At 36.0% G+C, this 25976-nt stretch overlaps 1 protein-coding gene across 5 annotated transcripts; it reads right to left on the minus strand.

The window, feature by feature from the left end:
- Positions 1-1437: 1437 nt before the first annotated feature.
- LOC132553150 (CREB-binding protein-like) lies at positions 1438-25671 on the minus strand. 5 transcript variants are annotated; one of them, XM_060217370.1, is made up of 28 exons: positions 25231-25671; positions 24338-24984; positions 23275-23427; positions 22814-23099; positions 22313-22435; positions 21786-21932; positions 21395-21608; positions 19339-19456; positions 18213-18339; positions 17885-18003; positions 17504-17695; positions 16623-16847; positions 16050-16379; positions 15635-15857; positions 14934-15052; positions 14198-14368; positions 13833-13990; positions 12495-12575; positions 11737-11832; positions 11099-11176; positions 10883-10950; positions 10413-10575; positions 9347-9493; positions 8720-8999; positions 8264-8473; positions 6870-7028; positions 5995-6276; positions 1438-4173 (listed from the first exon to the last, which is right to left on the minus strand). In XM_060217370.1, the coding sequence occupies exons 1-28, from the start codon at positions 25316-25318 to the stop codon at positions 2389-2391; spliced, it is 6789 nt and encodes a 2262-aa protein (XP_060073353.1). In that variant the 5' UTR covers positions 25319-25671; the 3' UTR covers positions 1438-2388. The 5 variants fall into 5 exon arrangements, with proteins under 5 accessions (XP_060073353.1, XP_060073355.1, XP_060073354.1 ...); XM_060217372.1 differs by having other exon boundaries at positions 6870-7025; positions 11737-11793; positions 21786-21953; XM_060217371.1 differs by having other exon boundaries at positions 11737-11793; positions 21786-21953.
- Positions 25672-25976: the final 305 nt, after the last annotated feature.

Consider the following 25976-nt stretch of genomic DNA (forward strand, 5'->3'; position numbering starts at 1 on the left):
CTCGGGCGTAAATGCAACATTATTAAGTCAACTGTGTGGTGTGTAACTCGTGACTCTTCGCTGTGCTAACGGTAGTAAAATACTCGTACTTGGAACTTTCCTCTTAATAATAAATATTTTCCAATAATAAATATTTTGAATAAGCTTGGTTCGTGATTATCCATGACATATCTCCTTCAAATTCGTTTTTGGTGACGTCGGATCGAAAATATGGCCGTCATACATCAAAAAGGGCAATACCTCTGCACGAGTTATTCCGTGAATTTTTATCGGGTCCCTTCGATCCCGACAGTAAAACATCTGAAAATTGCTGAGGGAAGAACCTGAGCTCCGCCCAAATAAAAACAAACTGAGCTGCGACTACAGAAACTAAACAGAACTTCGCCTCCGACCACAGGAAAAATAGAGAACTTTAATCCCGTTCTAGCAGAAAAAAACAGATACTTAGCTTCCCCCAACGAAACAAAACAACATCTAAGTTCCATCGACAGAAAAATGAAGAACACGAGTTCTGTTCATGGGAAAAATAGACCTTTAGATTCGCTCAAAGAAAAGAGAAACAATACAGAACCCGAATTCCGCCTAGAGATATGTTCCCTTATTTCTCTACTATTCTCTTTTTTGCCCGTAATGATAAGAAATGTGAATATTCCTTTGCAGAAATAGCAAAAATCTTTACCTGCAAAATCAAAGATGGTCGCCTGGAAGCCATTTAGGTTTTCTGATCAGTCCCAAAATCAGATTGGCTCAAGTAGAGACCAAAGGGAACATACATATGAAATTTGAGAGATCCATCCAGTACTTATGAAGGAGGGATAACAATCTTTGGCGAAATCGAATATGGCACAACTAGGCACCAAGGGATACCTTTATATGGAATTTGAGAAAAGATCCATCCAGTACTTTCCAAAAAATCTAAGCTTTGCTGGCAGAATTTATAAAAAAACAAAACAAAGGTTTTTGTAGATATTTTTCATGTTCCACGTTGATAGTTAATGGAGCCGAACAATTGGTGAAGGGAAGTAACTCTCACAATGTTGCTGGTGTAGCTCTACCAACAAGTATAGTTCCTTACTCCGACAGGACCAATTTTTTGTTTTTGGTAATTTGGTGCGTTTCAATCCCCAACACAAATATTATGATATAGTTATGATGATCCACTGAATATTATTGATGTGGAGATAAGTTAGCATAAATATATGACAGAACAGTGAACAGCTTTAGAATAAGGATGTGTGTAACAGGTTTCATAATCAGTACTTGTAAGAACATCGACTTGGATTCAGTGAAAGGCTAGCTACTTCAAATACTATCAATTACTTAATTCAGCACATTTCCGCTAGACAGAGCAATTCCTTCTATCCCTTAAGAATGATTTTGAAACCTGAAATGCACCTTTTTCTCTTGGACATTTAAAAAAAAGGAGACGAAATACCATTTCTCTTTATCATCACTGTATTTATACAACGTTTGCAGGTTGTGTTTGGGCATTCCAGCAGAACACTGAAAACTCCACACTACCCAAATATGTGTTTTGTATGACGTGAAATCTGACCAGTTGATAAACTAATGGATGACATGACACTATGAAGTATTACAAAATGTACAAACAGCATTCTTTAATCATGTATTTATAATGTGTATAGGGCTTGGTTATGGTTTAGATCACCAATAATGGAAAATATCTTAATCTACAGAAAGGGGAAAAATTAATTTAATTTAGGAATCATACAATTATACAGCCATCTTTGAATGGAAAACACAATGGAAATTGTTTCCAACTTAAAAAATCTACTACGACACATTCCTCTTGTCCACTCAGTTTTCTACGACTACGGAGTAGATGAAAGATGTGCGACACATGATATATACGGATGGCTTACAAGTTTCACTGTCCACCAAACCGATTTCTTCCTTAATAAAAATCATTACATGAATCTAGTTCTTACTCAAAGGCTGAGATGATAAAATTTAATGTAAAAAGAAAGACATTGGAACTGTTAACGTTTTAAACTTGTACAAGACACCAACAAACAACATTTGTCTCACCATGCAAAACCGTCTTTATACCCGATATTGTCACAACTTAACAATCTCTCATTCATCCAAACCATTCATACCTGATTTCATGCCCACATATTATAAATCATACGTTCAATAACCAACACACACAACATTTCCTAGTCATATAAAATAAAATATATTAAATCATTTTCTTTCTGACACAAGAAAAAAATCTGTAGATAATTTGTTCTGGAAAAAAAAGTGACAAATACATTGGTGAAAAACAATCAGCTAGACACATAACATCAGTCTCTTTGTTATAATGTTGCTGATATCATTAGTTCTGTAGTAATATGTCGTCACAAAGCCTAACAATAACATGTGCTACAATGTCTCCACATATCGTGATAACTGATCTTGTGGAGTGACTTCTGTGTCCTGTGGTAGACTAAGACCCCCATCTGGGGGCTGGTTCTGTAACGACATACCACCACTCAACAGTAAACTAGGGTCTGTGTTCATTTGATTTGGATCACCTCCCACGGCGCCCGGATGAGGTGAACTAGACACAACATGATGTGGCGACATTTGTGGTTGTCGCGGTGAGGGGTTCAGTTGCTGCCGGGGAGATAAAGTGGGCTGGGGAGAACGAACAGTCTGTGGTAGCGACGCCGACGTGGGCGAACGCACTTGCTGCATAAGTTGTTGGTTACTAACTGCCTGCTGGGCAGACATCTGAGCATTAACCTGGACAGGCTTGCCCCCCGCGGACAGCTGGTGTCGCAGCTGTGCCTGTTGTTGCTGTACTTGTTGCATCATTTGTTGCTGTTGGAACTGTTGTGACATGTGCTGACCATTTCCGTCTGCTTGGTAGGCCTGCTGCCCCGTGTAGGGGATACGTGGTCGTTGTACTTGAGTATACTGAGGCTGGGGCTGCTGGAACTGTGGCATTGATAGTGGTTGGTGTTGTTGCTGCTGCTGCTGATGTTGTTGTTGCTGCTGTTGCTGCTGCTGCTGTTGTTGAAGAAGCCGCATACGCTGTTGTTGTTGTTGTTGCTGTTGTTGTTGCTGCTGTTGCTGTTGTTGTTGTTGTTGCTGATACCACATTGGGTGGTTGGGTTGGGGCTGTTGTTGTTGATGAGGCTGCTGATTCTGAGCCTGCTGATGCTGTTGAGTCCTTTGTTTTAAGAAAGCTGCCATGAGTTGCGGATGAGTTTTTAGAATGTGAAGTACTTGTTGCTGCTGTTGCGGAGAGGCAGGAGATTTGAGAGTAGCTAACAACTGTTGAAGCGGTGTGGTTGGAGGCCGTGGTGCATTTGGGCCCGTCTGTGGTGGGTTGATGGGAGGCTGTTGTGGCTGAGGATTTGGTCTCGGATATAATGTGTTCTGTGTCATATCCGGGTGCAGACTTTGGTTGGGATTTTGTTGAGGATATTGTGGCTGCTGTGTCCATGTCTGCATTGGCACTTTTTGAGCTGGGATTGACTGACTCATGGTAGAAGGCATTGGAGGTGGCATGGGCGTCACAGTCGTCGTCATCACAGGTTTGCCCATGCTCATCTCCGCTTGTCTCTGAGCCGCTTCTTTGGCCAGCTGAGCTGCTTCCAGGGCACCTGGAGGAGGGCCCGCAGCTGGCTTGCCAGGGATTGCCGGTTGTATGAGGGGAGTTGGGGAGGGGGAGGGCTGAGATGTCACCTGCGTTACTGGTGTAGTCGTTGTTCCACCACGTTGCATTGATGCCATTCTCCTCCTCAGCATCTGGGCTTGCTGCAACCGATGCTGCAACTGCTGCTGCCTCAGTTTATGTTTAATTTGTAAACAGAATGGCACCTGACACTTGTTCTCTGTACAATGTTTAGCATGATATAAACACAGCGCTATAAGCTGCTTACAGATTGGACACACACCATTGGTCTTTTTCCTACAACCCTTTGTATGGGAAACCACACGCTTCATCTTCAGACAACTCGGTAGTTTACAATTTGCGTCCTTGCACTGACAAGCATGTACCAAAGATTGTATACAACGCTGAATAGATTGGCGACGAGATTCTGCAGGATTTTCTGGTTTTTCTGAAGGTAATGAACCATCATCCAAGTCCAGACCCAATTTGTCCATCTTGTGAATATGGCCAATCTTTTCATAGCACGTTGAACACATATCATAATCCTGAAAATGGAAATTAAAATGTATTAGCAAACAGTTGCTACACAAAGAAAATTTCAAAAAAGAAACTGGCCACTTACTTGAATTACATTTTAATAAGTTATCATTTGAAATTACACATGGTGAGGCCTCAAAACTGACAATGAAACCCTGACTACCAACCCGATTACTGTATCCCTGACTACCACCCGATTACTCTATCCACAAGTTTATCTAATCCTTAAGGTAGATAAAAATGGTTAGTAAAAACACTCTACATTATGTCCAGATAAACCCAGACTGATTACTGTACCCACAAGTTTATCTAATCCTTAAGGTAGATAAAAATGGTTAGTAAAAACACTTTACATTATGTCTACATTAGCACTGTATAATTTCACTACAAACTTGTGTTAAAGGATACAACAAGAGACCCATGGACTTTAATGTCATCTGACTATAAAGACCTATATATGAAAGAGGTAAAATAGGCCTAGATAGAATCGCTCAACTACTGTACAGCTTACATAGAAGACATTGTTGGTTCATCAAGCCATTTTCTGCAAACTTGAAATCATATTCTTGAAGTATGCACAAATGCCACTGCTGCAGACAAATTGCTTGTTGAAAAAAGCAAGCTACAGGCCCAATATCAAGACCCTTGGTCGTTTAGTTATTGAAAAGAAGTTGCTTAAGCATTTTAACATATTTGACCCCTGTGACATTGAAAGTTGGTCCAATATCAGCACCCTGGGCCTTTTGGTTATTGAGAAGAAATCATTGAGACATTTTAACACATTTGAAATCTGTGACCTTGAAAGTAGGTTAATGTCATTAATATTAACAAAGTTGGTAGCCCTAGCATTCTACAGGACTAATATCATCATCCTGGGCCTTTGAGCATGTTGCTTAAGCATTTCAACACATTTGATCCCTGTGACCTTTCAATTGGATCAAGGTCATTCTATTAACTAGAGGTCAATCAACTTTCTGAATTCCCCACTCTCCATAATGTTTTAGAATAAATTTGGTTGAAATTCATTCAACCAGTAAGAAAGAGTTGCATTTTGAAGCAAAATATTGACTAATTTCCTCATATGTGTGCCGAGTCCAACCCAAGGTCCCTAGTGGTCAAATCAACTTTCTGAACTGGAATGATTTCCCATTCTCTATGACGTTTCAGACCAAATTTGGCTGAAATCTACTCAAGCATTAATAAAGAATAGCATTTTGCAGAAAAATAATGCTAAACCTCCCCGTTTGGGGCTCTGCCCCAAAGTCTCTAGGGCTCGCATCAACTTACTGAATTTTAGAAATAATTTACCACTATCAATGATGTTTCAAACCAAATTTGGTTGAAATCCATTGAAGCATTAAAATGGAGTAGTGTTTCAAAGCAAAATACTCTTATTTTCCCTTTAAGGGCCCTGCCACTAAATCCCTAGGGGTTGAATCAAATTTCTGAATTTAAGAAATAATTGCCTACCCTAACTGATGAATCAGGCAAAAGCTTGCTGAAATCCACCCAGACAGAAAGGAGAAGGATTTTAAATCTAATTTCAGCACCTCCCCCTTTGGGGCCCCATCCCTTAACCCCTAGGAATCGAGCCACAGTTCCAGGTATGAAAGAGGAGTAGGGTTTTAAAGAAAAAAATTATACACAATGACAGACAAAGCATGATGAATTAAGGTCATCCTGACCCTCAGGTCAGATGACCTAAAATATGTGAAGATCATTTTTACCAAAGTAGCTAATGAGGAATGTCTCCATTAAAACAAACTGTGTTATTGCATGTGGTAAACTTTTAAACAGTTAATTTTGATTTGCATAATAACCAAACTTACTTCACACACTCTGCAGTGCCAACGAGTTTCCACATGAGCTTTACAGTTATTGCATGTGTACACAAAATTGTCTCTTCCTTGATTATGCAGTTCATACAATAGAGCCATAGTGGAAAGCTTGGCTCTCCGCAGTGAGGAGAATTCCTGGTGCTTGTCACGTGCCAATGTCAAGAAAGCATCCCGACCATCCATAAGATCACAAGAGATGTAAGGATCGGGATCTTGTATGGGCGGAAGGTTATGAGCCACCTGTTGGCTGTGTAGACGGATCACAAAAAACACCTGTAACAAATATTAGAAATCAATATTGGTAACAAATATTCAGAAATCAATACACCAACTTTTTTATGAAACTACATAAACCAAACATGCTTTCATAAGTCTATCACAAATACACCAACTATAAAAAAACTACTTTGCTGTACAAGATACTCTCCATCTGAAATGTCACAGAACTTTAACGGCAAAGAACAGCAGCACAGCAAACTGTCAAATATTATCACAGTGAGCCTTTTAAGTAAAAGAAAATAATTGACTGAAACAGTTTATAATTTATCATCAACTGCTGTTAGTTTTCAATTTTCACAAATAAAGTTAAACACTTGCTGACAGGACAGTTAGGCAATATACTAGCATTGTTCTGATGACAACTTATTTAACTGTTGATTATCACTGAATCCATCACTATTTTCTAAAAATCATCATAAATTGACAACCTGTAAACTATTCAGCATAACATACTGCAGAAACTTTGTTATGATCAAAAGTGAATAATTTGTTGGTTCATAGGATTTTTTTATCTAGTGTATTTGTATCTAGTTGAGGCATCCAATTTTGTTTACAGAAAGTAAGGAAGTTACAAGCAAGGAAGTTACCTCTTTGTGCTTCTCCATAGTAGCATACAATTTCTGGGAAAGATTGTTTCCACCATGTGGCATATTGGTTTTCTTGTTGTTTTTCCTTTGATTGTTCTTGCTCTTGTTGGCTTTTTTGTTCCTGCCTCCTTTGCCTTTCTTCTTACCTGTGCCATTCTGCTGCAACATATCAGGTTTAAAAAATTTTAATTTCAAGCCTACCTCATAAGATCTGGCATGTTATAAATTATAAAATATGAAAGTCCAAACTTGAAAGTTTTCTCTTTAAAATTTGTTTTCATCTCATTTACTGACTTTAAATAACCTTCTGTTTAATTACAGCCTAATGTTTGTTCATCTTCTTGTTTTTTTTCTTTGACATCAGACACGTCTTGCTGTCATTCACTTTTCTATCCAATTATCCCTTTTTATCTTTTGTACACAAGCGCTTGTCTTCACAACTAGCCCTAATCAACAGTGTGCAGTGTTGAAATCACAGGTACAAGTCATTATCTACCTATTCATGACCAAACCAAAAAAATAATATCTCTGTGAGTCAATGTTTCTTTCATGTCTTGCTGTCACAACGAGTACAGGCCAGCTAACATAAATTGAGGCCCCAACTGTTTACGTAAGCATATGGTATATGGAGCATGGAATGAAATTATATTGTATAGTCAAAAGACATCAAATATTTTGGTAAGATAATTGCACAAAGACTATTCCCTCTTTATCATTAGACAATATTCTGAGTAAGCACCAATAAGATCAATATTAATAAATAATGAGTTAAACCCAAGTCCAATGATATGTCTCAATCCACACTCCGCATACTAATATGTCAATGCTAACTTCCTATAACACACAGGAAAACAGATATGTACTCATGGCATCTGCTTCCTTGGGATATCCGACATGAAGGAAAATAAAATGAAACTTGTCAATTTCTGAACATTTGAACATGTTAGTGTTTCAAAATATAATCAAATTATAATTGACAAATTTTTCAATGTCCCAAACAGGTCACTGTCTTTGCCGATTGTTAGTTTTCTGTCTGTCTAGTTGCTACCTCGTTTTCATACACTTCATTCAGGTTTTGCATGATATTCACTCGGATAGTTTGCATTAATGTATACAGTAATTATCTTATTATTTTTGTTCATAAAAAAATTGGTACCAACATCTAGTACTGGTGTACTGGTATCTTTGGTTTAAATAACTATTTTTAATTGTAATAAAGCATGGTATTCACTGGAGGTTAATTGAATCTGAATTACTTCCACAGCACAGTTTCACTTAAAACAGGGTTGTCATACCAATGCAAAATGACTACATGTATCTTTCTGGTAAATAGTAATGAAATTAGTTAACATAAGACAAAATGACAAAGCCAGCAGTTCTAAAACACTACTCACAGAACTACTGTCACAGTCCTCTGTGCCCTCCACACATTCCACCTCAGCTGCTGCTGCTGCCTCGGCTTCCTCACGTTTACGCTTTTCCTCTTCCTCCTGGTCCAGTTCCTTGATACTCTCCTCTAACACATTAGGCCAGAAATCCCCCTCAAAGTATGGCATTTCTGTGGCTGATTGCACATTGTTCTCTATGGCATCTTTATAAATATCCTGTAACGTTGAAATCAGCATATTAAATTGTATCTAACAGGATTTTACATTTTCAATTTTTTGCACGGAATCAAAGCTGCAGAAGTTCCAGGTTTACTTCATAAAATTATCAAAAAATTTCTGATCATTCTCATTTTCCTGCAAAGCGCAAATTACACAAAACACTTTTACCTAAATAATATGTGTTACGGTTGAAAGAGTGAAAGAAGAAACCTAGTTTTAGCAATGCTTGGCTGAAGGACAAACCTTGTAATCAATGACACAACGCTCTATGATAGCTTTGTCCAGCATTTTTTTGTACCACTCCTGCAGTCGTTTGGGCTTTGGGATTTTTTGTTCAGGAGGGTGGCAATGGAAGATATAGTCATCCCCTTCACTAGGTGGACACGCCCATATATGGGCCCACACATATCCCAGCTGCTTGACATATTCAAGGTAGCCAATAAGAATCTCATGATACACTGCAGTCCTAAGTTGTCGAGGCTGGAAGAAGTGTACACTGTCCAGGTAAGAAATGTAAACTCTCCTGCAAAGAAAAATAATCTCTGATCACTGCTCAAATTTGAAGACAAACTGTTACTGGTTGATGAAGCACATAGGTGATTACAGGACCAATTTAAATTGCAAAATTCTACCCCTGTTGAAACATGCTCAAAGAGGTTTGCACAAATTCAGGTGGCGAATCATTCACTTTCAAACAGACTGTTTGTTAGGAAGGATTGACTTCTGAGTCTTGTTTGAATCAAACTTGTTTCAAGTGAAACGTCAATAATCAAATTTAGAAATGGAGGAGGTAATTAGTGATGAGACAATCCTATACTGTCTTAGCATATGTGTATATGTCATCGCAAATAATAGAAATTACATGTTTACCTTGTGTTTGGCATTGCACATTCTGATCCATACTCTTGTACATGCATTCCAAAAAAACAGACATCTGTGCCGTCAATTTCTTCAAATGCAAACATTGCTTTGGCTCGGTATGGAAAGCTCTCCTGCATCTCATTGTTGTCAACAAATCTGTGAAACAGAAAGCAAATGACATCATCGACTCAAAAATATCAACAAGAAACTTACAAAAAGGTGTATTGTGATAATAACTATGATGTTGCTAAACATAATGATTATTTCACAATATATTTTTTGAAGAGTCTTTCCTACTCTGATTGTTGCAGATTATCATTTATTGACAACTTTAAGATAGACCGGTAATTATAGATGTCAATGATCCCATAATTCTGTGCATTCCTCCAAATTTTCCAGCCTCTACAAACCAAAGTAATGCTGATTTGTGTTTGATGTGAATCTCAATCTGAATAATTTTATAGACACCTAGTCTGTCAATTTTGGGAAGTCTTTAGTATAATACTTAATTGTCTCATAGTGAGAGTATGCATGCATGACACTGTTTTGAAAGATGGTGGCATTGTTCGTGCAATATAGAATACTACTTGCAATAAGTGTCACTGGTAATAGGTTAGAATATTTCCACCAATCATAAAGCTAGGACTGGTAGCACAGCTAATTCCAAAGGTTGTGACTATAGGCTGAAACCATTACTGAATTACATTTAGCCTAAAAACAGTCTACAATCTGTAATCAAATTTCCAAATATATTTGTATTTGAAAATCTTCATATATCTTGCACAGATCTATAACAGTCTGATAGACAAGCTTGATCAATATCATGAACCTGCTTCAACATTTCACATTTAACAAGCAACAATTGTTAAATAATACATAACTGAGTCAAATCCAAACTGGTTATGGAAAGATTGTTTAGAACGAAGTTGCAACAAAATTAAGTCTGTGCAAGTTTCTTGCCATTTTGACAAACCCTTACCTAAACAGACTCAAGAGATATCAATCTTCACAAACAAACATTTTGATGTTAGCCTTGGCAGAGTTTAAGACTATACCTTGATCCCTCTGTACCTACCTCGCTTTCATGCCTGGCTTCACTTCCACGATTTTGTCATTACTTGAGAGCACCTTAATGGTAACATCTCCTGCTCCAGCATCTTTCTTCTTTAAAAAGTTGTTCACTCGGTTTTCCAAATATGTCCCTAGTTTGGTGTTAGGAATTCCTGAAAAAGCTAAATCTGTTTTCCAGCTCATAAGTATGGTGATTTACAAAGACAAAAAAAAGTCTTTACTATGTCTTTATATGTCTCATCACTATTTGTTACATCATGCTGTTTTTGTGGTATGTATAATTAGGAGGATAGACAATAGCATAACCTATAGAAATTAACTGATAGAAGGAATGCTCCTCCCATATTACATTATAGCAGCAAAATGGTATATTTTGCATTATGACAAGTCCTATGGAGGGGTGCGAAACACGATTATTTCTTCACAATAATGTGAAAACACAAACTAAACTGAAGTCCGCTTAATGATACTTACTCTTTGCACTGTATTTGTTTTCTTTTCTCTTCATTCCTTTGGCTTTTAGACAGTTATCACAAGTAAAACTGAAAAAGAAATTGACAAATTGACAAATATGCACTGCTTATATTTACTTAGTAATTTATTATTGTTAACTCTGTTCCTGAATTTATATCATAACTTGTGTAAGGCAAAGTTAAGTGGCACACGTCTGTTTTTAAATCCTACACTTACCCATTCGGCCAGATTGCCTCAAAGTGAAGAACACATATTGTATGGAGTTTTCTGCCACATTCATCACATTCTGTAAATCTGTAATACATAAAGGTTGGTTTTGTATTAATAACTTAATACAGAAGCAGTGCTTACTACAAACAGGAACATATGCATGATCTATATATTTAAATCCTAGCAACATTCTCTCTTATCATTGTGTTACCTTTACCAAATAAATGGTGAACTTATTAAGTGTTGGTCAAACATGACCTGAATTTTTCAATGAAAAAGATTGAACGTTGACTTTTTAAAGACATCTATGTGTTTCATGTTATTTCACAATCATATATAATTTTGAATAATGGTATACCATTACTACTATGGACTCTCTAAATAATTTTCAAAATGAATCAAGGTTAAAAATTTGTTATCAATCACGACACAATCACCCAGACTTGAATTCAGCTATCAACACTCAAATCTAGTTAAAATTATGAGTATTCCTGATTTCAGAAATATTCACTCATGAACGAAAGTTGTGAATATCAGTTTTAATCAAATATGTTTGATATATTTAAAGATTTGGAAACTTGCTCCTAACATTTCTAACACTCTAAAAGACTTTTATAATATCTAAGCTACACATGTCAACTTACGGTTCATAATCAAGCTGGTCATTCTTCATACGCACAAATTGGTCCTTCCTGATTTTGCTGCAATGGTTAATTGTAAATCTTGATAAGGTATTAAAGCTGAAAATAATAGAGAAGGTCAAAATATACAACAAGGTTGAAGGGCCTTACTGTTCATCAATATAAACAATAAGGTTAAAGGGCCTTAATAATCATCAATATAAACAACTAGGTTTAAGAGCCTAACCATTCATTATTACAAATGAAGTTTGACAGGGCCTTACAGTTCACTTATACAAACAATGAGGTTAAATTCATACCTACAAGGTTACAGGGCCTTAACATTCTTAAAAACAAATGATGTTAAAGTCTGACAGTTCACTTTTACAAACAATGAGGTTAAAGAGCCTTATCCTTTATTAATAAAAACAAAGTTTAAGGGCCTTAGCATTCAGTGATATATACAATGAGGATAAACCTGAACATAAACGAGGAAGACCTTTCACTTTAATTTCGAAAGAAATCATTTCATCATTACTTTACATTTATTAGAAATATAACCTGATGAAGAATGATACCATCAAACCATGGCATACCTATAAACTCACTAGGCCTTCTTTCTTGTAAAAATAGGCTGACAAACTTTTTGTTCCAATGTTTTCTTTGCGATGATTCACTTTTGATATAATGATAAATTGTAATTATTTCTAGATTCACGTATAGGCCAACATTTAAAATGGTAAATAATATTATGGAGAATGTTTACAAGTTGATCTACTTACGTTGCAGACTGGGTGGGGTCATCAGACAACTCCACTTCGTCTCCTGGGATTTCTTGGAAGCATTTTTCACAGTAGATGTATCTGTCAGAAACAAGGTCAGTACTTTTTCTTTGATTCTGACTGGAATTGTGCCAAATTGAATGGACACAAACACAAAATGGGCCAGATGGATAATAAACAACACCAACGCCAGCGGAGCACAGCACGGACAAGCAGTGAATAATGGAGGAAAGAAAGAAAGAAAAAAGTGCGTAAGCAAAATGATGAGCAACAAAAAATGAAAGTTCTATTCAAACTGGCATCAGATTCCTTTCTTGAAGTTGTCAAAGAGAAATGATAATTTCAAACACAAATGCAGTAAAAACCCTTATTTTGGAAAAAAAAAAAAAAAAAAAAGAAAAATAAAAACCAAAAAAAAAAAAAAAGTTTCCAAAATGACAGCCATTGTAAAGTGCCTGATTAATATATCAGGAGATCGATTTTTCAGTTTATATGTATGAAATGAGTAGCATACAGCAAGATCATGGAAACTTTGGATGTGTTACAGTCAAGATGCATTTGAATAAAACTCTACAGGCAAAAAGGTGTAAACAAAGTTAATGAATGAGAAATGAAAAGCGTGCCAAAAGCAATAACTAGTACAAGTATTTACATATCAACACAGAAGGTACAACAGTGTTGATACGACAGACAGCACACTACATACACAATAGTTGATTCACTAAACATACCACTACTATCAAATCTAAATAGAACAATGGAAAATATTTATCACTTATGTACCAAGCCAAAATCTAAAATTTTCTATTATAGACCGAAATTTCTTTATATCCTTTAATTTCTTTATACACAGCTAGAATCTGAGGCTATTGTTTTTGTTGACTTTTGTCTCCAGGTTTCCATACCATGAAACATTGACAGCCAGCAAAACATTATTCTTTTTATCATTTGGATCTTAGAAATGGAAATCTTTTTGACAATAGTGTTTTCTGGAATTCAGATTATCATTTTTGGAATAAAACCTGTTGTGGTACGAACAGTTCATTTAACATAAAGCTTTAGTGATCATATGGTAAATACATTTGAGTATAAAAGAATTTTTGAACTGAAACTGTTAATTCACTAATCAAACAAAGAAGCAAGCTTAATTCTCACTGATTAGGTAGACAAATAGCAAAAGCAGATAAATGAGCTATTGTAATCACTGCACACACTCGTCAGTAACAATTCATCAAAACGTTTCTTTATCAGCTTAAAAACAGCATAACAAAGAGAAGTAAAATCAATTTAGATATTTTGACAACATAAGTGTACTTTTGTTTATAATTAAATACGTACCTGTTTTGATAGCTGAAGTAAATAGCATCCCTGGATATAGTACAGAGTTGTTTGCCATAACAACACAGAACCTGAGGACTGAACACATGCTTTCTGCCACAGCAATATCCCAGGGATTGCATAATTGCATCAATTTCCCCCTCAAACACTTCAGACAACTGAAATTTGAAATCAAATAATTAGAAAAATATTTCTTTTGTATGTCTTTAATAATAAATCTTAATAAGAATTCTAAATATTTTTGAGTTCTATTGACCCTGTCAACTTTTAACCTACATTACACAATCCTCCTGTTAGAACAGATGTTCCTCTTATACTTGATGTTGCTATAAGAATCTGACCTAAGTTAGTGGCTGAGCCATTACCTTTGTAGCAAATCTGTAGACTTTTGATGTCTTCCTATTGTACAACCATGCATTGTCAAACATCAGCCACACATCATCCACATACTGCCAAGGGTCTGTGTACTGTCCAGTGTCTAGCTTACGTTTGATTGAGGACAGGTCCATTGGCCGCTTCACAATATCAAAATAGTCCTGCAGAAAATCAATGTTAACAATATCATCTTTTTTTCTCTCACAAAATCCTCAACAAAGACAAAATGTTTTAATTTTTCTTTTATAAAAAATCATTTTAGCTTTCTAACTTTGTATTTTTTGCAATCAACTTGTAAAACTGACAGATTTTAAGTGTCCTTTTTCATGTAAACTGTCCATCAAATACCTTGCTTGGTTCAATATTTCATTGTTAACACACACCGAGACCGCCAAAATTCTTCCTAGGAACGACATCAAGATGCCATCAAGAAGTACACAGTATTTCAAAATTTTTCAGTATTTTTCAAAATTCAAAAGTTATGCACTTTGATGTACCTATGTTCAAACTATGTCATAATTTAGAGATACCAAAATCGAGATCTCTTCATGATTATACTTATTGAAGTGTTTTTATGATATACGTTTCTCAGTTCAAAGCAATCTTTTCCCAACTATTTTTTCAGATTTGTTGCAGGTTATGAAATCCATTACCTAATTACTCATAGCCATAAACAATTCAAGCATCTTTTTTTTTGAGTTATTTCACTTTATTTGGAGTACTTACTGGAATCTGTAGTAAAATAGGATCTACTGGCTGTCTGAAAGGCATGGATTCTGGATCTTGGCGATATAGTTTCTCAAGTGTTGGCATGAGAGCTTGTCTCAGTTCATCTGGTTTGAATGCTGCAATAAAGAGCCAAGTAAATTGAATGAAGACTGACAGAAAGGGTTTTAAAACAAATTTGATAACAGAGAAAAAAGGTTGGTAATTTGTTTCTTCTTTTTTTTTCTCTCTCTCTCTCTCTCTCACCTTTTCACGACCAAATAGCACATCTGATAGAATTTGTAGGTGGGTATAACATTGTTTTCACTTTCAACATTCCTCAGACACAATTGATAAACCATGTTAGGTACATGAAAGAAAATATCTTTTTTTTTTAATCTATTTTAAATCATGTAAAAATTTTCTTGTGTTTGTGGCCATTCATAAATCACTGCTTACAAGTTACAGCAGACCACTGTATGAGGTTTCATGTTTCTTCACAGAGAACAGAAAATAATTTGAAGTCCAAACAGTAAAAAGTATCCACAGAAACCTTGAAATAAACTACCTTTTATGGTTATCACACGAACAGTTCAGAACTGAATGATAAGGAAATAATAAATGAGTGAAGATTCATAGATAAACTTAGAAGAATTTTAATGATGGAATATTACAAAATATTCTATCATTTTAACATTTAAATGTTGAAGGCAAACACATACTTTTCTTTTGTTTTGGCTTTGCTGGTGTGGCATTAGCAGAGGCTGCTCCTGCAGCTCCTGTAGCACTATTGGAGACGATTAAAGCAGTTGATGTGCTTCCATTCATAGGACTAGGTGTGGGTTGTTCAAGGGACGTCTCAGGTTCTGTAGCACTTGAAGCAGATTTTGGGGTTTGAACTTCCAAACCTGCACAACTTTTCTCATTGGCTGGTTCCTCTTTCACCTGAAATATTTTTTATAAATGATCAAATTGTCATCATCGACAAGAAAACTTTGATGATTACTTCATCAGAAAACTTGTTTTTCACAGTATTTAAATTTTATCAATTAAGACTGCAGTGTTAATTGAATACTACTTACAACATTTTAATTAATTTGGACCGAGATATTAAAAAAAAACCACCATTTCACTTACCTGGACACTTTCTGTGCTTTCTTGTTTAATGTCATCCGAAGGCAGCTCCATTTTGATATCGGGTGATTTGATATCTGGTTTGACATCAACAGCAGCAGATGTTGTTGCCACAGATATTGTGGTAGTTGACATGGATGCTGTGGACATGACTGTGATGGGAGAACTAACCATTACTGATGTGGAGATGGAAGAGTTGTTCACCAGCAGATTGCCTGTAGTACACGGGGCAGACAGCACCTCAGACAATGTCTGGGGCTGAGTGTTGTGTATATCTATAGGCTCTATCTTGACTTTCACATCAGGCATTGGCTGTTGTAAACTAGTGTTAACCTTAAAAGGAAAAAATACATACCCTCAACAGCTACAAAAGATCATCTCTGAAGACAATTTCAATATAGTGTGAGGATTCTTTAAATGGATCAAGATGCACATATCAAATGAGGTAAATGAAGTTAGGAAAGTTTTCTGTGATAGAACATTCAGGTAAATGAAGTTAATTACCACCAACAAGACCTACAGGGAAGTCGAAGATAATAATGCTGTAGTACCAACAATTTGATAATAATGACCTACCTGCTGGCTAGGTGCAGTGATAGTAGATGATTGTGTCATTTGAATGGCTGTGGTTTGAATGTTTTGGTTGGACTGTTGGGTCTGTTGTTGAGAGTGTGATGGACTATTCAGTAGGTTGAGTGTCTGCTGGTCCATGGTCGAGCTACTCAGCTGGCCCAGTGCCGTGGTGGTTTGCTGGCTCTGGGACACAGGTGGTGACTGGGATACCTGGGAGATTGGCGATTGCTGGAAAGATGAAAAAATAACCTGCAAACAACTTCCAATTTTTCATCAGATTTTTTAATATATTTGTTGTTCATTTGATGAATATTCTGTGGCAAATAAAGCTGTTTTTCTTAAGTTTAAAGGAAAACTGTTACTAGTGTAAAAGAGTTCCAGGGACTTTTTTATAACAGTATTCTTCATTTCATTTTAAATACAAAGTAAAAAAAAATGGTTTGACTTGGAGTAAAATCCAATGTCAAGATGTCAGTAATTTTGTAAGTTGTGCATTTATATTTCCCAAACAGCAACATCTTAAGTGTACAACTGGTAAATGAAATGTCATGCATTTAAAATTTTTTCAATTTGTAATATTTGTTGATTTTTATCTTTCAATATATCAAATGTATTTGATTTTAATGGTGTATTATGTTGTTTCCATAGATAGCTGCACTAAATTCATTTTAATGGAATATGAAGTTGGAATGTAAAATTGTAACACTGATGCACAAAACCCAACATAGAATGCAATTTCAGACTGGAGTAAGAAATTCCTATTCAAACCTTCTAGCTAGACTGGTTGATATTTGAATATAAGCTGGTGAATGACTGATAGACAATTGCTGCATTTATGACAATGACCCACAAAGAGGCCAGTAGAGAGAAAGATGAACAGTCACCTGTGGCAGCTGTGAGAAGTGAGTCTGTGGTTGAGATTGGGGAAGGGAAGTTGGTTGCTGCAATTGAGGCTGAGGTTGACCTGACATGTGCGTGGAGGGCAGGCGAGTTTTCGCCTCCAGGCTCTGTACCTCTCTCTGCAGCTGTGCCGAGACTAGATTGAGTTGTGGATTTTGGGAGTTGGGAGGTCCAAGCTGAATGTAAAGAACATAATTAATCACTTAACAGTTTATACTTATGAGGTTAATCACATAGAGCTTATACTAAATTCTGTCACTTGAATTCAAATCCATATAATGTTTCCAGAAATTAACTAGTTCTGCATCAGTAAATTCACTTGAAACAGAGTCTTTTATTTAATTATGTTTCGATCGGAGGCTTACTTGGCCTTGTGGTCTGGGCATATGTACAGGCATCCTGGGTCCTCCAGCAGGCATTGGAGCTGACGAGGGCAGGTTGAACATATCAGCTGTGAATGGAGGACCTGCTCCAAGAGGGCCATCTACAGATAGTAAAAGATAACATGGTTAAAACAATAAAAATGTGTAATCAGCTCTGATTTTATGCTAACTGCTTTCACATGCCATTCAATTGTCTTTATCTCAATAACTGCATCACATACAAATATTAACAAGTCAATATATAAAACGATTGTAAATTATCAGTAAAGCCTTGCAAGTATTGAATAGAATCTCTCAGTAAAATATTTACTTTCTGTTGCCCTTAATGGAGGCTGTGGTTGACCTCCTCCAGTCCTTCCGATCCTCTGCATCCTCTTCTCTTCCAATTCCTTCTGAATTTTGTAAATCTTCTCAGCCAACAAATGATAGTATTCCTCCTGTAAGAAAGGAAAGTATGAATCATAACACCTCTTGATACAATCATAATCCACTTTACTTTTTTCCTTTGTTCCCAAACTTTCTCTACATATTCAATGGGGGCTAACAGAGTTAATTAACAGAGGAATTAGTAATTCCAACTAAAGTAATGTTTATTAGGAACACCCACAGTACAATATTTGCATATAATACAGGAGTAATGTTTTTCTTCATTCTTAGTATTTGCCAAACTGAGATTTTCACATTCCAATCTAAGACAGAACTTGCAGGGCTAAGTATTTGTTTAATTCGTGCTGTTAGCAAAAACTACAATCTAAAATTTTTAGGGTACTGACATTTTCTAACAGCAAAGTGCAACTTCTTCTAAATTGATACTAGTTCTTAGTATCAGAGTAAAAGCAAAATTAGAGATATCACATAACATAATGTTCTGTGATTACAATGCAGGGCTCTCACACCCCATTTTGGGACTGGGGGCCTGGGTCCTTAGAATTGGGAAAAATAGAGGCGTTTTCCTTAGAATTGGGAAAACTTGGGGTCTAAATTGGGAAAAAAAGATACTATTTTGCATTGGGAATTCGGCCCCAAATCTGGCAGATCGAGAGCCCTGTAATAATATAAAAGGTGTCCAAAGACCTTGATACAGGAAGAGATAATCAGTATGTGTTTTTGATCTTGTTACAAGTTGTTTCTTCAGTTGTTTGTACCACTTGACTCCCTGTTTACTTGATCTTAACATTTTGTGGTTGATTTTAATCATGATATCCTGTTAAAATTTTGTACTAAACTTGTGCAAATTTCTGACTGATATTCATTAATTTTCACAAGTATAAATGACACATTTGCTTCTAAAAGGAATTATTAAATAACAAACATCTTAGCATTATCGCATCTTATGATTCTAAATTCATATTGAAATCTTATGTTCACTTATGTGTCTTCTGTTCAAACATTTATAATAGCTATAATCAGTGCACCATATATCCTTGTTAACTTACCCTGCTGTTGGCAGTCTCGTACATGTCTCCTTCCACTTTCCTTGCATATGCTACAAGATTGTTCATTCTTCTGTCTTTAAGTGCAGCAGGGTCCGGTGTTGGAAATATTGCTTGAACACTAAAATACATAAATGGACAATGTGTAACCAACTAAGCCAACCTGAAACGTGTACAGTAATTATTCAAACTTCAGTCTGAAAACTACTACAATTAAACTCCTATTGCATAAAAAATATCTGTCCATTTTTTCTTTTATAAAAGTAATGTCAAGTTACACTACAATATACAGCTAGGCTTGTATGATAGAAAATAAGGTGCAAAAATGCTGTATTGGTTACTAACTGCATGGTGACCCTCAGTGCTGGTTGATTAATCCCTCACATTTAAATCTTATCTAAACTTTACTTTAATCATCTGCCAAAATATTAAGAGAGGCAGGGCTGTTTTAAGTATTTTTCTCCATAAAGGCTGTTTATTTTATACAGGCAACAATCCAAAGTAACCAGGGCTCATACTGAAGAAACCGACAAAACTATGCAAAAGCATTTAGTCTTTATTCAAGATATACAGACTTAATACATGTTGATTTCTTGACCAACAGAAGATGTGAAGTAATTTGAGGACTACCTTAACAACTTTAAAAATCATGAAATGATTCAGCAATTTTTTGAATAGGCAACAACATAACGAGTCCAGAGTGAGCCCTGTTAATTCATCATCTAATTACCTTAATCCAAACGCCACACACAGGCCACTCAACCTTCAATGATGAAACAATATGACATCATTGAAAACTTTACAAATGCAAAATTTCAAATCTTACTTCTCGTTTTCTCACATACCAAGCTTTTTTTAACTTTCAATACAAAATCCAATTTTTTCTTTTTAAACTTCCAATATAATATCAAACTTTTCTTTTTTTCTCTTCCCTCCAATATCTAGATTTTTCGGTTTCCATTTTTTTTTTTAAAAAATAGTGACAGAATAAAAAGAGCTTTCGTGGCCACATGATGTCATATTAGGTATCATTTCACACTGGCCTTAGATAATTCCCTTTACATAGCCACCATTTGAAGTCACAGATATAACTATCAAAATATTTTCCAGGTCCCATACAAATGATAAGACAACAATAACAAAGGCACAAATTGGAAACAAAAATTCATTAAAAGTCTTTCCAATTGATCAAACACAACTTGTGTAGCAAATATATATTTTATCCAGCAACATTAGTAAAGCAATAATGCCCTAACTTAATTAATCATGAGGGTCACCATGCAAATTTCAAATTTGAGTAAAAAATATTCTGGACAAACTGCTGTCATGGCAAATAACTCTGTATGACAAACAATTACAAAATAACTTGAAGCTAAAAAAACTAAAAGTGACCAAGTATGCCGGAATCTTCCATTTTTCAAAAAAAAAGTGTAACCATCAAAAGTGTTGCAGAGATCTTACGTTTCTCAGATGTAGAGATTAATCTTCATTACTGGAGTGCATGCAATTTTACTCATGCCCTCAAACATTGACAACAATGATATCATAAATGCATACATTTAAAGGAAAAATAAGTGTATTTAGTCACAAAGTTTATGATTTACATGATCCCATACAATCATCTTCAAACTCAATAAATATCCTTCTTTAAGAAAGCTACCAATGGTGGTTTAAAAAGCATTTTTTAAAAACAACCTTATAGAAAACTCAGAAAATTCAGAATGGGGCATTTTCAAGAAATAGTTTTTAAAGACGAACTTTCATCTTGATGCATGTTAAATTGATCAATAGGGTTTCATATATCAGAAACATTGTTTTCAGTCCTACTTCAAATCACATCTTCGATACAATTCAGACGTTGCCATCAAATGAAAACTTCACATTTTCAAATTAAGGTTTTATACAAACCAAACAAAAAGAGACAAAATGAGTTTGGTATGTATGATAGATCAATTCTAAGTTCTTACGAGATTGAAAGTTGAACCTGCAAATCATCTTTAAGATTGAAATTGCATGATCACAAATTATTTAAGCAAATAAAAATAATTTGCTAACTTACAGTTTGTGGACTAGGTGATTTCTCAGGTCCTGCGTAACACTCTGATGCCACTCTTTAGAGCCTCGATTGGTCTGTGCCATATTCTGTGCAGGGTTGTTTGGATTCTGGCCCAGTGGGTCAGATGATCCTAAACCAGTACCCAAACCTCCAATACCTGGAGGCAGCCCGCCCAAAAGCTGAGACACTTGATTTGATGGGTTAGAGTTCAGTCCCCCTGTTAATATTGAGAAAAAGCAATGTATCACTTTTGTCACCTATTCACTCAATAGGACTACTACTTCAGAGTAACAACTCTTAACAAAACTTAAGGATGGTGTTTCTTTGAGAACTTTTGATTAATTGTAGAAAATATTTGTATCAAAACTATTGCATTTCAAAAGCAAGTACAAACCTGGAACTCCTGGAGCTCCTTGTGTCCGTACAGGATTTTGTTGAGACGGAGGAGACAGTCCTAAAGCAGCATAGGCCCTCTTCATTTGAAGGTCAGTAACACCTGGTGGTCCCTGACCAGTCAGGGGGTTAGCAGGGGCACTGGTTGCTGGAGTTTGAGGAAGGAGCACTACTCCCAATTAGTTTCAATATAGAATTGTTGCAGATATAACAAAGATCACTTACTGACACCAGATAATCAGGTATGGTGGATTACAATGCAAATTTTACTGGGTAGGTTTTGTTTTTAACAAGTATCTTTTAACACTAAAGGTAAGAGTGACTAACGTCACAACTTTGAAAAACTGTTATGAAAGTTTGGATTGGCACAGTCAAAAGGGTATTGGAAAACAATTGATATTTTGTTGTGAAATTAAGCTGAAAAGACATTAAATGTAATTTTTCAGAAAATATTTATAATTTTTATGAAATCTTTAATATGCTTTGACACCAAATTTGTTGACTGACTGGACCAGATTAAATTAATACCTGTTGCTGATGGGTGACGTTGCTTGTCTGATGCATGCTTCAATGGCAGACACACTGGACAATCACTCCGTGTACAGTTCTTCCAGTGGGTGATAATCTGTCTGGAGGATGCGCAGTGAGCAACTGAAAACAAACAGTGATTGTAATATTTCATGTCATACCGAGCCACTGAAAACAAACCCACTGACTAACCTGAATATTTTATGTCAAAAGTCATCATAAATGCAAAAGTACTGGATTATCAACAGTTGACATACATATCCTGGATTCTTGTCATGGTTTTTACCATTTATTTATATTTCTTTGACAAAAGTGTTTTTTGTTTATTAAAAATATGTTACTTTGCCATTTGCTTTATCATTGAGAAACACCAGTATGACAGTTTCTTAATGGCAATATCAAAATCATTGCAAGTCAATCATCTCAACACAGAACAATATGCCTGTAAAATAACATCAACACTTATGATGACAAGGAAGTAAGCAGTTTCAAGAAAATTACCTTGACAAGATTTTCCAGCATTACAATGAGTCATATGATTAAGAACATTTTTCATGGTACGACAATGAGGAAGAGAGCAGACTTCTGTTTGATTGTTGGTGGTTTCCCTCCTCTGACACTTGTGTGCATGCAGCAGAAGGACCAACTGTTGCTGTATGAGTTTTCGCTTCTCTGGATCAGCTGTTGGTGGTTGAGCTCCCCCAGGCCCTGGGACTGTGCCTGCAGACGCTGCTGATGTTGTTGCTGTATTAGGACCTATATTGGGCAGCACACCATGTTGTTGATTCTGAAAAAAGTATGTTGTTCTTGTATGTAATGCTTGTCAATAACTCTAGCAAATATGATTGGTTACATACCAAATGTTGGTTTCCACTTTCCAGGTTTATAGACCATATCCATTCTTATTAAACTTAAATTACTTAAATAGCTGTAAGACATTAAAAGATTGAGAAAGTACTCACCGTATTCATAGTGTTTGTTGGCATACTAATAGAAGTTGTAGTCATGGTAGAAGACAGAGATTGATTATAGCTAGCAGTAGAAGATGGGTGGCCAGCTATATTGGAAGGGTTGGTGAAACCAAAGCCACCTCCATGAGGTGGAGGACCATTCGGCTGAAAAAATACAAAGAAATTAAACATGAAAGTGGTAGAAAAGCTTTCGGATCATTCATCAATTTTCCCATCTAGAAGCCATATTAACTTAAATAATTTCTGTGACAATGGTGTCCACAGTGCACAGGTTTATTTATGAGCAAACATTCAAGATGAATTTGCATCATAAGCAATCTGTATGTTTCAAATTATCAGTGAATTTTTTTCATTTATCATTCCCCAAATGTAAAATTTTCAAAGAGCTGTTTGATTCCACAACCAACTGCACCAAAGACATATCAATCTGATTTCAATTCTCGACTTCTAATCTTTCATTGCAATGCCAAACCCTTTGATATGATCAGCACTTATAAGTAATATACATGCATCTAATAGTATGATTAAGGCCACATTTGTATTCATAACCTAGTTGAACAAGTTTAGGAGGCCCAGAATTATTCCATGATAAAAACCAATGCACTTGTACTAGATGTTAGAAATATTACATGTTAAGCTCAAAATGCAATTTTGGAAATATCCTCAAATTGAAACAATGCACCAATAATAAAATATCTCCCATTTCATCCTGTATTTAATAGCAGAGCATTTCCAGAAATAATTGTGTGCACTGGCTAATCCAAATCCAATGACCTTGCTTAATGATGAAATCTTGAAAAACTAATGATTTGCATCCAGTTAGTTTTGAACAGGTACCACTGGCCCATCAAATTGCACATGCTGCATATTTTGCAGTCCAGCCTCAGTCCTGAATTGCTTACATGAAAGCAACCTTATTTTTAGCTTCATCAGAATAAGGTTCCATTGCATTAACTTAATTCATACGTGTTTAGGGTACTTACAGTTAAGTTCATTAAATTCTGGTACAGGCTTTACACAGTTAACACTATCAATTTAAGCTCATTATACAAACCTTCATCAATTGTGGAGTTTGACCAGCATTTAAACCAGGAAGTCCTAAATTTTGGTGAGTCTGCATCTGTTGTTGACCAGGAAGATTTCCAAGCATGTTATTAGCCTGTGACATACTGGACATCGCCTGACCCATATTGTTAGTGTTCATGCTCATACTTCGATTGGGACCACTCAATGGTCCATTTTGTATCATTTGGTTATGTCCAATAGTAAGTCCAGAACCATGTGGAATCCCTTTCAGCACGGCATTTGGTACACTGCTTGCCATAGCTACAGTACTATTTGAAATATTGTTTGCCATTGTAAAAGTAGCACTACTTGATGGAAAGTTTCCATCTACACTCACTCCACCTTTACCAACTGATCCATGAGGGGGTGAGGATAAACTGTTGGAGAGAGGACTTTTCACGTTATTGAGAGAATTTGCAATACTTCCAACATTAGGGCTCCTGTTTTGGGCATTCTGAAGAGAATTTACTATATTCAGAGGTGGAGTTGGGTTGCTGGATAAAAGTTGGGAGAGCTGGACATGTCTTTGTGATGTTGTGTCTTGTCCACTATGAGAATCGTTTGTCCCATTATGGGAGGGCTCCCCTGTTCCCATCAATTCGTCGGGAAGATCGTTCATTATATCCCATAACAGTTCTGAATAAAATAAAATAATCAAACATTGATTTCAACAAACAAAATTATATTTATTCGACACGAAAAAATGAAAAATCCAAATGTCTGGCCGAGGCGCCGGAACCGTTGGTACCTTTTTATCCTTTTTTCCTGGCAAAAGCGTCATCGCAGTTGCTATCAAAAATTGCATGCAACAGTTTTAAAAAAACGGTCTTAAAAGTTAAAACAGTGAATAACAAATATTATTTTTTGCAAATATTTGCTTACCTCCTTGATCAGACCCCATGCTTTGCCGAGGCGATGATACTTTCTGTCGCTTGGCCGCTGGTGGGCCATCTGCAAGTTGGTCGGCCATGATTGCTTAGCTAAATAAAGCAAGGCCCTGACCTGCTGCAGACAACAATAATATGCAATAACACCTACGATCCAGAGTCAGTCAGATTAAAATGAACTTTCAAGAATACCACACAATACAAAATCTCGGCCATAACTGCATTACATCTCCGAATATTGTTATTTGGAAATCCGATTTTCGATTCACACCGAGAGTTCATCACAAAGCCGATCACATTCCGAATATATTAGGCTCACATCTTGAACAAAATTAAGTGGAATGTCCAAAATTCTATCTCAAAATTTTCAACGATAAATTATGATGAAAATCATTTGGTCATAATCCAGTGAATGGAAGTCTTCATCGAATTATTGTCTTCAAAATAATCCAAATTTACTGATCTCAACAACCCAAGATGGCGGCTGTTGATGAAAAGTTTTACGCTTGTCACAGAAAACTCCGAACATATCCGAAGTAAAATTTCCAAACACGAGTGTGCCACGTGACTACCGCATCGCAGCGCAATTGGCTATCTGTGACTCATCGACCCCGTGTCGGGTCATTAGCGAAGAACTACGGAAGTCAACGAAATAAAATTATGGGATATACGGCCGACCCCGTCAAATTAGTTATTGGCTGGTAAAAAATGTTATACATTACCTTCCATTTTACTATGAAA

Source organism: Ylistrum balloti, unplaced genomic scaffold (assembly GCF_031769215.1).
Source record: "Ylistrum balloti isolate Yb309-2 unplaced genomic scaffold, AGI_CSIRO_Ybal_v1 Utg370298, whole genome shotgun sequence".
Taxonomy (NCBI): domain Eukaryota; kingdom Metazoa; phylum Mollusca; class Bivalvia; order Pectinida; family Pectinidae; genus Ylistrum; species Ylistrum balloti.

Bases quoted from the DNA above. Each gene is read 5' to 3' on its own strand.
- LOC132553150 (XM_060217367.1), bottom strand. From the start codon at position 25,318: ATGGCCGACCAACTTGCAGATGGCCCACCAGCGGCCAAGCGACAGAAA. The intron at 16,380-16,622 runs GTAGGTCATTAT...TTTCCTTTTAAG, and splicing joins TCACTGCACCTAGCCAGCAG to GTTAACACTAGTTTACAACA. The intron at 12,576-13,832 runs GTACGTATTTAA...TGTTTCTGACAG, and splicing joins TACTTCAGCTATCAAAACAG to ATACATCTACTGTGAAAAAT.